The sequence below is a fragment of the Mesoplodon bidens genome, assembly GCF_964165515.1.
Source record: "Mesoplodon bidens genome assembly, chromosome: 3".
NCBI classification, from domain to species: Eukaryota; Metazoa; Chordata; class Mammalia; order Artiodactyla; family Ziphiidae; genus Mesoplodon; species Mesoplodon bidens.
The window spans coordinates 115,550,515-115,565,396 of NC_138178.1; the positions used below are offsets into that span (position 1 = coordinate 115,550,515).

At 34.9% G+C, this 14,882-nt stretch overlaps 1 protein-coding gene across 7 annotated transcripts in view; it reads right to left on the reverse strand.

The window, feature by feature from the left end:
- The window catches only part of RALGAPA1 (Ral GTPase activating protein catalytic subunit alpha 1), a gene marked incomplete at its 5' end in the record, with an annotated part of 231,007 nt that overhangs the window by 128,307 nt on the left and 87,818 nt on the right, over positions 1 to 14,882 (reverse strand). For 5 of the 7 annotated variants that reach the window (XM_081227825.1, XM_081227822.1, XM_081227821.1 and 2 more), the window contains 3 exons: positions 9,388 to 9,549; positions 10,582 to 10,819; positions 12,762 to 12,891. In XM_081227825.1, the coding sequence (XP_081083951.1) occupies positions 9,388 to 9,549; positions 10,582 to 10,819; positions 12,762 to 12,891 (530 nt within the window). Of the gene's footprint in view, positions 1 to 606; positions 748 to 9,387; positions 9,550 to 10,581; positions 10,820 to 12,761; positions 12,892 to 14,882 lie in introns of all 7 variants that reach the window. The other 2 variants (XM_081227824.1, XM_081227823.1) reach the window with 1 other exon arrangement.

Below are 14,882 nucleotides of genomic sequence, written 5' to 3' on the forward strand. Positions count from 1 at the left end.
TACTGGAGATCAAGGACCTGAGGCAGAAGTGCAAAGCTGACCAGGTTTTGAGGCTTCTTAGAAATTGGGGCTTCACAGAATGGTTGCTTTATTTGGTTTAAAAGTGAGTTGAGTTCTTAGAATTCTATATGCTATTATAATCTAATATAAATACAAAGATTTATTCCAAAACAACTTTTAGATTATGTACTTTTCTCAATTACTGATTCCCCTGGCTTAAGTTCCATTACTATAGATGATGAAGAATGCATTATTCAAGATTTACCATATAGTTAGTCAAATAATGACATTATAAATATACATTACCATTTCACTTAACCACCTGAGAAGAAAAAATCAAACATGAACAGAAAAAAAACTGACCATTTACAACCCAAAATATTGGTCATTGGCACAGCACTAAACTTAGCACTTCCAGAATGAACTGCAAGGATAGCATTAGAGTTCAAATAACTCAAAATGTTGATTGATCAACCACTTTCCCAATTTCCCACACCTCCCCCAAAGAAATTAACTTTGAAGAGTTTATTTGATTAAGCAAAATTTGAAAGCAGAAGGATTAAAAAGTGAAAAAGGTGGTGCAGAAATTAGCAGAGGTGGCACTACCTGAAAGCTCATCAGAAAGGGGAGTGAGAACAATATCAGGCAAGAAGGGTTTGGAAGTATGGATCAGAACAGGAGCACTTTTAGCACTGCGTATATAGGCCGATGGCAGAGCACATTCACCAATGGATCGGCTTCTCATGGCTTTAAAAAAGGAAAAGAAAGAAGTGGGGAAGGAAAAAAGAAGTGACTATAATGAAAGGCTTGTGTCACAGAAAAAGCAGCAACAGAGAAAACTAAAAGATACAAAGGAAGGAAATCTTAAATTAAAACATTTCAGCACGGCAAATACTGGCAAGCTGTAAGAAAAGAAATTAGAGAACACATATGACATTTCGAATGTAAATTTTTTGGTGTAAAGCAGGAAAATGTTTTTTTTATTATTAGCAGTTACAATGGTATAGCATTAAAAACAGCAGACACTTTAATTAGCACTATGTTCTCAAAACCAAAGGTCGAAAAGTTCATCGAATGGAAACACTGAAAAGAACCAATATTAACAGTTCCAAGAAATTTTAGGTACCATATTTGGGCATTTCTCTGAGCCACTCTGAGGCAATTCTGAGCCATTCTTCTTAATGAAGCTGAATTCCAAGAACAAATTCTTTCTTTCATACTTTTTCCTAATAAAGTTTCAAAGTCACTCATAGGTCTTTTTTAGAGAATTTTATGTAATTCATAATCTAAAGAATTAAATCTCATGGTTAGTATTTGTTCCTGGTAAAAGAATGCTTGATCAAATCAGTATCTCCTATTTATATTAAAGTTAACAGTATAATTTAAAAATTTTAAGTAAAAACACAGAAAATAGAATTTGCAATCAGCATGAAGAATCGAGTTATTGAGAAAAATGTTTATGCTTATTCAAGTCTTAAGCATATTATGTAAAAATTTAAAAGATTAAATTTTTAAAGATAAAAACTTAAAAAACTGGAATTAAAAAAATTGCATTTGTAGTTGTATTTGGTAATTTCTTAAAAGTAACCAGTTCACAAAATTAAAGACAAATTCTGACACACTTAGAAATAAATAATCAAGTTTATACTTCCCAAATATTTTTTAACTTAACTTTTAGTTTAGAGATTCTTGAATAAATGAAGGTATGTATGAATGGAGAATTTAAAAGAAACAATATTGCATAATATCCAGTGTAACAGTGATATTGATTAAAAAATACATATATTTGAATGTTACCATCAATTCAAAATCTTAGATTTTTCTGATTATTAGAAACAGCTGGTTCCCCGATACCTAAATCCCTTAGTCTGTCACACAAGGCCTTTGCAATCCAGCTGCAATATCCACGGAAACTTCTCCTCCTTCTGTTCTCCCATGTTGCTGCCACACAGAATTTTATACTGTTTCTTACAGATTTCATGCTCTTTTACAACAACACTGCCCTGTGAGTTCATAATATATTTGATCTTCTTTTCTTCTTGACACTCATTCATACATAAAATGTCATATCATCTGTGATGTTTTTAAGACTCTCCCACATAATTAACTTACTAGCAATACAGCAATTACCAAAACAAACAAGAATTCCTTCTTTTACAAAGCTTACAATCTATTTTTAGTGGACTGTATGTTTTATATGTCAGCCTCCTAACTTTTCAAAGGCAAAAACTATATCTTCTTATCTTTATAACTCTGGTGCCTGGCACATATGAGCTCAATAAATCTTTACTGAATGAGTATCTGTATTTGGGCACACAGCATAATCATTTGAAAAAAAAAAGCTTTCATTGTGAACATATAGAGGAGAAAACCAAAAAAAGTATTAATCAAAAACTAGATGTATGTCATAGAGTTATAACTGGAAAAGGATAAATAGAGAGTCCCTAACTCCCAAGTTTATTAATGTTGGCAAAATAAAGGATTCTTTAAGAGCAGCTTTCAGGTAAATTTATGTGCAGCAAAACATGGAAGGTTGGAATACATTAAGAAAAGGCAACAACATGCCTTCAGTGTATGGCTTTCTGTATAGTGTATTAAAGATAAGTATATTTTAAAATTGAAACCATATACAAAATGTCAGAATCTGACCCTACTCGTGATTTCCTGCTAGCTTCTTCTCCCTCTCATGAAAGTGACTGACAATTTTATAATCCAATTTGAAATAAAAGTTACGTTGACTTCAAGGTAATCATTTCTTAAAACTTAGAGCAAAGACATAAACACACAGGTAAAACTTGAAGTGCTGCTTATCAACACAAAAGGTAAAATGTCACCTACAGTTATAATCAGATGTTATTTTAAGAGATATTTCTTTTAAAACTAAATTGAATCAAATTTTCAATTCCACAGATGAATTACAAGTTTCTTGATTTTTTTCCCTTGGGTTAGATAATTCCTTGGAGATAACAATTCCTTCTATTCCTTCTTTCCCACCACCAACCTGAAGGAAGAGCTTGGGCATTTCCCTTGGAACTTCTCCCATTATCACAATGGTGTAAGTTTGTGTTCTGATCCTGAATGAATTCTTCAGAAGTGCACCTCTCCATCTGCTACTGTACTACAGGTCTTTATGCATACCTGGAAATCTGTCAAGTGCCTCACAGCTGCACAACCTATGCTACAGAAAATGACTTACATGAATTAGCTCTTGGGATTTGGGGGACTTACTAATCTAAAGCTTAGATCAGAGAATCTCTGTAAAGCCACTGAAACTGGTCTAACTTCAGTTAATTACCCTACAATAGTCTCTAAGTGTTCAAGTGAAAGGAAGAGTCACATGACTCTCACTTTCAATCAAAAGCTAGAAATGATTAAGTTTAGCAAGGAAGGCATGTCAAAAGCCAAGACAGGCCGAAATCTAGACTGCTTGCTCCGAACAGGCAAGTTGTGACTGCAAAAAAGGAAAAGTTCTTGAAGGAAATTAACAGTGAAAAGGCAAATGATAAGAAAGCAAAACAGCCATATTGCTGATATGGAGAAAGTTTTAGTTGTCTGGAAAGAAGATCAAACCAGCCACAAGATTCTCTTAAGCCAAATCCTAATCCAGAGCCAGGCCCTAACTCTCTTCAATTCTAGGAAGGCTGAGAGAGGTGAGGAAGCTGCAGAAGAAAAGCATGAAGCTAGCAGAGTTGGTTCATGAGATTTAAGGAAAGAAACCATCTTCATAACATAAAAGTGCAAGTGGAAGCAGCAAGTGGTGATGTAGAAGCTGCAGCAAGCTATCCAAAAGATCTAACTAAGATCATTAATGAAGGTGGCTACATTACACAACAGATTTTCAATGTGGACACAACAGCCATCTATTGGAAGAAGATGCCATCGAGGACTTTCATAACTAGAGAGGAGAAGTCAATGCCTGGCTTCAAAGCTTCAAAGCACAGGCTGGCCCTCTTGTTAGGGGATAATGCACCTGGGGACTTCAAGTTGAAGCCAATGTTCATTTACCATTCTGAAAATCCTGGGGCCCTTAAGAATTACGCTAAGTCTACTCTGTGCTCTATCAGTGGAACAATAAAGCCTGGATGACAGCACATCTGTTTGCAACATGGTTTACTGAATATTTTAGCCCCAATGTCAAGACCTACTGTTCAGAAAAGATTCCTTTCAAAGTATTACTGCTCATTGACAATGCACCTGGTCACCCAAGAGCTCTGATGGAGATGTGCAATGAGATTCACATTGTTTTCATGTCTGCTAACACAACATCCATTCTGCAGCCCATGGATCAAAGAATTATTTCAACTTTCAAGTTGTATTCTTTTTTTTTTTTTTTTTTTTTTTTTTTTTTTTTTTTTTGCTGTACGCGGGCCTCTCACTGTTGTGGCCTCTCCCGCTGCGGAGCACAGGCTCCGGACACACAGGCTCCGCGGCCATGGCTCGCGGGCCCAGCCGCTGCGCGGCATGTGGGATCTTCCGGGATAGGGGCACGAACCCGTGTCCCCTGCATCGGCAGGCGGACTCTCAACCACTGCGCCACCAGGGAAGCCCTCAAGTTGTATTCTTTAAGATACATTTCATAAGGCTATAGCTGCTATAGATGGTGATTCCTCTGATGAATCTGGGCAAAGTATCGATACACTGAAAACCTTCTGGAAACAAGAAAACCATTCTAGATGCCATTAAGAACAATGTGATTCATGGGAAGAGGTCAAAATGTCAACATTAACAGGAGTTTGGAAGAAGTTAATTCCAATCCTCATGGATGACTTTAGTGCAGGAAGTAACTGCAAATGTGGTAGAAAGCACAACAGAACTAGCCTGAGGATGGGACTGAGATAAAACTCAGTCTCAAGATAAAACTTTGAACAGGAGTTTCTTCTTATGAGTGAGCAAAGAAAGTGGTTTCTTGAGGTGGAATCTACTCCTGGTGAAGATGCTGTGAAGACTGTTGAAATGAGAACAAATGATTGAGAGTATTATTTAAGTTTAGTTGATAAAGCTGTGGCAGGGTTTGAGGGGACTGACTCCACTTCTGAAAGAAATTCTAGTGAGTAAAATGTGATAAAACATCATTGCATACTACAGAGAAATCGTTTGTGAAAAGAAGAGTCAACCAATGCCCCAAACTCCCTTAATGGTCTTACTTTAAGAAACTGTCACAGCCACCCCAACCTTCAGCAGCCACCACCCTGATCAGTCATCAGCCACCAGGAAAAAAGACTATGAAGTGCTGAAGATTCAGACTCATGGTTAGCATTTTGGGGCAATATCTTAAATTAAGGTATGTAACATTGTTTCTTTAGACATATGCTACTGAACACTTAACAGACTGCAGTATAGTGTAAACATAACCTTTATATGCACTGGGAAACCAAAAAATTCGTGTGACCCGCTTTATCGGGATATTTGCTTTATTGTGGTGGTCTGGAACCAAACCCGCACTTATCTCCTGAGGTCTGCCTGTACACTTTAATTTTGAAAAAGCAGTTTCAGGTTTACGGGAAAATTGAGTGGCAAGTACAAAGAGTTCCAATATATCCCCTCCTTCTCCCACCCCCACCTCGAGTTCCCCCAAGTACTGACATCTTTCATTGGTATGGTACATTTTCTACAACTGATGAGCTAATACTGATACAGTGTCATTAACAAAATCCACAGTTTACATTAGGGATCACTCTTTGTGTTGTACATTCTATGGGCTTTTGACAAATGTATAACATGTATACACCATTACGGTATCATACAGAATACTTTCACTGCTCTAAAAACCCCGTGCTCCACCTATTCGTCCCTCCTTGTTGCCCTGCTCCCCACCTCCACCCCTGATAATCAGTAATTTTTTTATTGTTTCTTTAGTTTTCCCTTTTCCAGAACATCATATAGTTGGAATCATAGTGTATGTAACCTTTTGAGATTGGCTTCTTTCATTTAGCAATATGCATCTGGAGCTCCTCCATATTTTTTCCATGGCCTCATAGCTCACTTCTTATTTTCAAAGAATAATATTCCACTGTGTGGATGTACCACTGTTTGTTAATTCATTCACCTATTTAAGAATATCTTGGTTGATTCCAAGTTCTGGCATAAATTCCGAGTTTATGAATAAAGCTGCTTCAAATATTCGAGTGCCAATGTTTATGTGGACATACGTTTTCAACTTACTTGGGTAAATGCCAAGGATGGTTTGATTCTATGGTAAGAGTATGTTTAGTTTTCTAGGAAACTACCAAACTGTCTTCCAAAGTGGCTGTACTATTCCCACGAGCAATGAGAGTTACTGTTGCTCCATATCCTTGTCAGCATTTCATGTTGCCAATGTTCTGGATTTCAGCCATTCTAATAGATATGTAGTGGTATCTCATTGTTTAAAGGGCAATTTAATTCCAAATCCTGTAGATTAAACCTACAGACATATCTGCATGTAAGCACAAAGTATAGAAATATACATAACTATATTCTGTACCATTTTTAACAGCACAAAATTGGAAATTAAAAGTCCATCTTCAGGATACAGGTTAAATTATGGTACTGACGTGTAATGAAATCTGATGCAAGGAGTTCAACATTTTCTAGTATTAGTATTTTCCAACTTTATCCAGCTACCTTTCTAAACAAAATTTGTAATGCTTTAACTTTTTTTTTAATATCTTTATTGGAGTATAATTGCTTTACAATGGTGTATTAGTTTCTGCTTTATTAACAAAGTGGATCAGCTATACATATACACATATCCCCATATCTCTTTCCACTTGCGTCTCCCTCCCTCCCACCCTCCCTATCCCACCCCTCTAGGTGGTCACAAAGCACCGAGCTGATCTCCCTGTGCTATGCAGCTGCTTCCCACTAGCTATCGGTTTTACATTTGGTAGTGTATATATGCCCATGCCACTCTCTCTCTTTGTCCCAGCTTACCCTTCCCCCTCCCTGTGTCCTCAAGTCCATTCTCTAGTAGGTCTGCATCTTTATTCCCGTCCTACCCCTAGTTTCTTCATGGCCATTTTTTTTTTTAGATTCCATATATATGTGTTAGCATATGGTATTTGTTTTTCTCTTTCTGACTTACTTCACTCTGTGTGACAGACTCTAGGTCCATCCACCTCACTACAAATAACTCAATTTCATTTCTTCTTATGGCTGAGTAATATTCCATTGTATATATGTGCCACATCTTCTTTATCCATTCATCCAATGATGGACACTTAGGCTGCTTCCATGTCCTTCCTGGCTATTGTAAATGGAGCTGCAAGGAACATTGTGGTACATGACTCTTTCTGAATTATGGTTTTCTCAGGGTATATGCCCAGTAGTGGGATTGCTGGGTCATATGGCAGTTCTATTTTTAGTTCTTTAAGGAACCTCCATACTGTTCTCCATAGTGGCTGTATCAATTTACATTCCCACCAAGAGTGCAAGAGGGTTCCCTTTTCTCCACACCCTCTCCAGAATTTGTTTGTAGATTTTTTGATGATGGCCATTCTGACTGGTGTGAGATGATATCTCATTGTAGTTTTGATTTGCATTTCTCTAATGATTAATGATGTTGAGCATTCTTTCATGTGTTTGTTGGCAATCTGTATATCTTCTTTGGAGAAATGTCTATTTAGGTCTTCTGCCCATTTTTGGATTGGGTTGTTTTTTTTGATATTGAGCTGCATGAGCTGCTTGTAAATTTTGGAGATTAATCCTTTGTCAGTTGCTTCATTTGCAAGTATTTTCTCCCATTCTGAGGGTTGTCTTTTTGTCTTGTTTATGGTTTCCTTTGCTGTGGTAATGCTTTAACTTTTTATTTGATAGGTTAGTCCAATGAGCAAGCCAGGCAAGACTGTTTTAACATAGGTATCAGAGAGTAATCAGTCAGGTATACTTTTAAGATGAGTATTTTACTCACACATGCTTTTATAAGGTTTAGAAATATGCCAACATGTTAGCAATGATTTCTTCTCATTAGACACCTAATATGTTTTTATGCTTCCTTAAACTTTATTTTCCACACTAAGCATAAATTACTTCTATAATCAGAAAAAAATATATATGGAACTTTTTTAAAAGATTCTAGTTTTAAGTAAAATTTTAAAATTAAAAGAACAATTCCTTCTTAACCAATATAGAAATATTTTCTATAAATGTGACATTAACATAAAATGAAGAAAGGCATTTCAGATGTAATCAATATCTTCCCAAGAATTTCAAAATGTAATTCTAAACCAAAATTAAATTATATTAACTTTTATCCATCAATATCCTTTTTCCTTGTATAATCTCTCATTCTTCTGGCTTGACATATACAATCAATATAATTCTATGGTTATTTTATAGGCAGAAGACAATTGTGAAAATATTCTTTTGAACAATTTTAAACATTTTTAATTCTTCTAAAATCTTTAATTTCCCTATTCTCTTTCTCCTTTTTCTTCCTTTAGAACTGTAATTCTTAACACTTTAGAACCCATCATTTCATAGAAGACACGTCCTACAATGTTTTTAAATTTCTTTAAAATAGTAGTGTTTTTCACTGATTACCATCAAATATAGATACATTCCCAGAGAAAATTCTCCTTCCACAGAATCACAGATTGCAAAGCCTGAAGTAACTTCAAGCAATTTTGTTTCAGGCATGTGAGATATTATCATACCCACTATACAGATGAAGTAAATAAGGCCTAGAAAGTTCAGTAAATTATTCAAGGTTATCTAGCTATTTAGTCATGACAGAGTGAAAAAAAAGATCAGGACAAAGTCCTCGTTTTTCCTTGCAGCACTCTTTCTACTACAATGAAGACCAAGTTATAAATCTCTGAGAGGAAAAGGAATAAGATGGTAACTAGGTCCACAGTATGCTGGGTGAACCTACATCCAGAAATTCTTCCCATCATAGAAATTTCTTCCATGCTTGTTAAAGGCAGCAAGGAACCTAGCAATATACTCCACCTTGGCCTCAGCTGTCTAAAAGTAGAGAGCATGAATTCCTCACTGGAAATTTGTGAAGCCAATATAATTGTATAATTGTAGCACTGAAAATATGCTACCTAATTTTCCATGTTTATGAGTATATTCACTTAGTAGAAACTATATCAATTAATACATGAGTTCTGTAAAGTGAATCAGAGTTCTACTTCTTCAATTCTGTAAAGTAACGTTTAAAATTATTGATATCAACAGTAAAATAAACTACATAAAAACAATAATGTAAGACACATCTTAATAGCATAAAGCGATAACACAGCATGTTATCAGACTCCAAGTATTACTGAAAAAAAGGTTTTCCTATGGAAGTTTTTCATTTAACAAAAACCAACGGATAAGAAAACAGTGTATTTATATACATTGTTACTAAGGACTATAAACGTATTGCCCCATACAATTCTCATGATTTTAAAGAGTACATACCAACAGTTTTTTGCCGTACTATACTCCTCGCCTTTTCCGTTCCTGGGGAACCAGTGGTTGTTGCACTTCTCTGTCTCATTGGGGCTTGGCCAGGCTGATCGCGACTCCATCCTCTAGAAAATGACTTGTCAACTGAAACTTTCTGAAATTCATGTCCCACTCCTAGAAATGCAGATTTTCAATCTCAGTGTACCATCACCATATCAATAATCTCTTCGAATTATGTGTGCCACTTTGCCTCAGACTCTTAGGTTTACTCATAAAGTAACTAGATAAAATGTTTGCATACTATAAGGTTTTTCTGAACTTCATTTTCATGTTCCAAAACTGAGGCAGATTTTAAAAAATACATCAACAATAAACGATTATAAATACTCTGCCACCCACTTGCTTCATATAGAAGTGAAATATTTGGACAGGCAAAAAAGGATAGAAAATGAGCTAACCAAAATCCATCCTGTGGTGGAAGTTACTCTATCTCTACCTGCCAATAATAGCCACTTGGAAAATAAATAGTCCAGGAAAAAGTAGTTTGGTCACACACTTAGCACTCTGGACTATTGTTAAGTATGAAATGTGACTCAGATGTAATCTCTAGACAGCAACTAATTATTAAGAGTGAAAAATACCAGCAAACCCAGAGTTATAAGGACATGTTTTTATGATATAATCACTATGTTACTGTCCCTCTCCAGCTTTTTAACATTAGGCAGGTATATAATCCACATCCAGGGAATGTTTGCTTTTGTTAAAACTAAGAAAATGCTTTTAAAAGAATTTCTCACACAATTCTTTTTAAATAGAGTAACATGAAATCACCTTCTATGTTTCAATAAAAAATTGTGTATGATAAAAAGGAAGAGTGTTTTATAAATTTCCATTTTGGTTAATTGTTAAAGATAAAATATTTAAGATTCTGAATTATTTATGTAACTTTAGCTAGATATGTACAGAACAACATACAGAATACTTTATTTCTCATCAAAATTACTGTTGAATTTAAGGCTCTTCAAGAACAATTACAAGGTACCTACATGTTTCACTGTTGAAAATTTTTAACCTTCAGGGTAAATTAAGGAGGGAATAATTAAGAGAAAATATAACTTTTACCTTCACACCTCTCCCTGGCTTGATTTTCCCAGACCAAATTATTTAAACAAATTTATATGGAGCATCTTTGTGAACAACTCTTACCTTTCCCTTTGTGCTTTTTTTGTTTCTGTTCACTCAGCTTATCCAATGGTAAATCACTGAGATCCAAACTATATAAATTTCTAGCTAAAACTTTAGTTAGTGTCTCCATAGTCAGTGACCATTCAGTGGCTAACTCTTCCCAATAGGTCAATGATGACAATACTGAGAGTAAGTCATCCCAAAGTTCTCGGGAGATGTACACATTTAGATTTGCTTTAATCCAGGCAACTATAAGAGTCTATAAAGACAAATAATCAGAAATAACAATGAAATATATTCAAAATCAATTATTAAAAAATCACACCAAAACAAGCAGAACTTTAAATCATATAATATCCATGATATCCTTTCTTGGTACATAATACTTATAAAAGTAATTCAAGCATTCATTAGTACCTACTATAAATTTCAACAACTGCCAATTCCCAACATTCTGGCATTAGGACAAGTTACCAAAACTGAAAAGAAATCTCCCTAAAGTTTAACTACCCTTCATGCTGCATTATGTTAATGTTAAATAAATGTTGTTTAAAAAGAGATAAAAGTCTCCACACTATTACGTGTTGAAATTATTGAGTAGTTAGTAGTTACTGAACTAAAACAACAAAACCTACATTCTCAAATTAAAGATGGGAATCACTAATTATACAATTTGAATATTCAAAAAAAAGTTACTAGAGATATATTTAACTTACTGAAATGTGTTTTTGAAAACTTAAACATAAACTGAAGGATAAAATTAAATTTCATTTTAAAGACACCAGAGCAATTAAAGGTGTTCTGTAACAAATCCAATCACAGAATAAAAAACTTATTCATAAAAGGGCAGAAATTACTAACCAGGCTGTACCCCTGAGACTTTATAGATTTCTACCAAAGATATAATCCTACTATTGAAGAAATAAGTCACAAAATAAGTTTTTTTTAACTCAACCAATTTTACTAAGGAATTCACATAAATTTATACATTAAGTATAAAGATAAAAATGAGCAGAGTTTATGAAATAAAATAGTAATAACGAGTGGCCCTCCACTCTATTTTTAAACATTCAGAGTACAAAAAAGTTATTCCATGTAGCAAGCTAAAACTTTACCTTCCAATAGCGCCCACCATTGGGTTAGTTCTAACCATGGCGGTGGGGGTGGGGAACTCATGAAGTCAAGAGGAGTTTAGATAATAAATGTAGCTGGTTTCAAAGACTTATTCACTACCATCACAGAATTTTAGGTGAACCAGCATATCTGGGAAAAAAATAATCATTTGAATGGCTACACTAATGGCCAAGAATGAGAGCTGAGATAGCTTTTATCCTTGACATTAAGAACCATTTTATAGGGGCTTCCCTGGTGGCGCAGTGGTTGAGAGTCCGCCTGCAGATGCAGGGGACGTGGGTTCGTGCCCCGGTCTGGGAGGATCCCACATGCCGCGGAGCGGCTAGGCCCGTGAGCCATGGCCGCTGAGCCTGTGCGTCCGGAGCCTGCGCTCCGCAAGGGGAGAGGCCACAACAGTGAGAGGCCCGCGTAACGCAAAAAAAAAAAAAAAAAGAACCATTTTATCCATGTATTTGTATTTAATGTGTCATCTTTAAAAAAATACTACTTTGCTTTCCATTTTCCAAATAATCCATAATACATTTAAAGTCGGTACTCTATCCTTAGGTTGGAAAACACAGCATATAATTCCTGTATAAACAACTACCACTGATACTTCAAATGAAGACGTGAAGAGAATAAAGTCTTCCAGAATAGCATGGTAAGAAAGAATCGTGATTTACTACTTTTTCTTTACTACAGAACGACTTAAAGTCTTGTTTTTCTAACAATCCCAGAGACCTGGAAACTCATAATGCAAACAATCAAGCCATTATCATGAAGCCTTCTGGCAGCTTTTTGCAATCATACATAAGTGTACCACACAGGAGATAAATATAATCAGCTTGTTTTAACACTTTTTTCACAGACCTGATTGATATTTCCTCTATTAGGTTGAGTTTGTATGTACGGCAAATAGTCTATTTAGATAAGCAACTTTTATTTGGCTCTACAAAAAATTATTTAATATGAAATGATTTCTGATTTAAAGCTTTCTTCCCAGGTAGTAAGTTCAGGGCTCAATGAGTCTTAAGAAAAAATACATATCTATCCACCTATTTATCTATTTATTTATTTATTTTTATTGCCTGGAAAAGTGGTCCTGCAAGTCGACCTGCCAAGGTCATATTTTTTTTCCCCTGGAACTGTAGAAAAGCTTGTGATGGCATCTTCAGTACAGACTCCGTGACTCTGAGCAACACAAGCAGCATCTGTTCCCTTAAAGTAAAAAAATTAATTAATGTTTCCTTTTTCCATATGTTTGCTTTTGGTTAATGAATAACTTTCAAATTAATATTTGTTATAAAAACGTTATTATCTTTCATTAACTCAAATACCAAATATCTTTCCAAATTTTAGAATTCTTTAAATATTAAAATATAAAATTCCATTTTATAAATCTATACCAGCCATTTTTAAGCCATTTCTCAGCCACAATACCTCTCACCAAATAAAAATTTATACAACAGCTGATGAATTGCGAGTGAGAATACGGAGACTGCTCCCATCCCTCCACCCCACAAATCAAATAGTGACCTTAGGGAGCTGTCTGAAGAACACTCATCTGTCTATACAATACAATTCTACCTTGATACCTGTCCATCTCATCCATCTTTACAATATGGAGAACAACTGCATATCTAGAATTGTACCAGGTTCAATTTCAAAAATTACATGATATTTTAAGACTAACAGATCACAATGAGCCTGACAAGTAATCAAGAACCATCACTCTATTGCTTCTTTCCATCCTTTTTCGTTTGGCCATCTTTCAATTCTTTATCCTCTTCGTGTACTGCAAGTCAAGCCAACCCTATTATATTATCCTTATCTTGCCTCTTCCTCCTAGATGCTTAATATTAAGACCATAAAACTACCTTATTTGCACCTGATAATTCAAAAACTGATGCAACCACATACAAAAAAAAAAAAAAGCCTGACAAGGGGATTTCAGTTGGGTGTATAGTCAGACTAACAACCCAAGTCTATCAAGCTTCCTCCTCTCTGGCTTATTTGCAGGCCCATTCTAGGCATAGCAATATGTGGGACAGTCCATGTGAGAAATGCAGCAGAGGCAGCAAGAAATCCCAGATCTAATATCATGGTTTTTCTGGGAAGTAAGGGCAGAATTAAATATAAAAGTATCACTCAATGAAAACTCTCCTGAATTTATTAACCAAACAAACGTATGCATTCAACTCATAAAAATCAGAGGTAACACGTTTGTAACCTTAGGCTTCTAGCTTCACTATATGAAATGAAAAGCCATTTAAAGTCAACCACATATTCAATAAAGAATAGGTTTTCCAAATAAATCTTTCTGATTTGTGGTCAAACCATAATTCACTCATATATTATTAGATAACTTTTCACTTTGTAATACAATAATGATTTTAATTCATAAAGTCTTATAAATTCAATGTAAATATGTGAGAAATCTTTCATAATGCTATGACTTCAAGGGAACTTATAAAATTTTTAAAAATTCTAAAATTGTGTTCCACATAGCAAGTCTCTCACTTTAACCTGGACCAACAGCATTGATTAAAAGCATATAAAAAGAAAATAAAAGGGGAAGGACTAACAAAAGAATGGTCAGTAGGACCACAGTTCAAATTTATGCTGTGTGAACAATGATAAATTACTTAATCTCTTTGTGCCTAAGAATCACCACGTAAAATTATCTACCTCATAGGATGCTACAAGGATTAAGAAAGAAAATAGATGTAAAAAGATTAAAAAGATACCTGACACAGAAAAAGTGCTCCAAATCAGTTAATAACTACTTCTAGATATAACTATATCAATATTGTGTTAATCAAAAGCTTTTTCAAAATAAAACCATTTTCCCATATATAACAGAACACAAAATAGGCACATTCTTTGACTAAGTACTCCCAGTTTTTAAGAATGACTCAAAGGAGGAAAATTGTATACATACAAGGATGTTCATTATCCTCCCCTCCTCCAACAACAAAATAAGTAACTACATATCCAGCAACAGGTGATTAGTTAAGAAAATTATGGTACATACATATGGTATAATACTATGAGACTGTGTGGTTTGGTGAACCAGATGTTCACCAAAGGGCAAACAATAATTACCTCTAGAGAGTGAGCTATTGGGCAACTTTTATTTTCTTTTTAAAACTTTTGTTTGAATTTTACAATGAACATGTATCATTTTTACAGAAACCGAAGAACTGCTC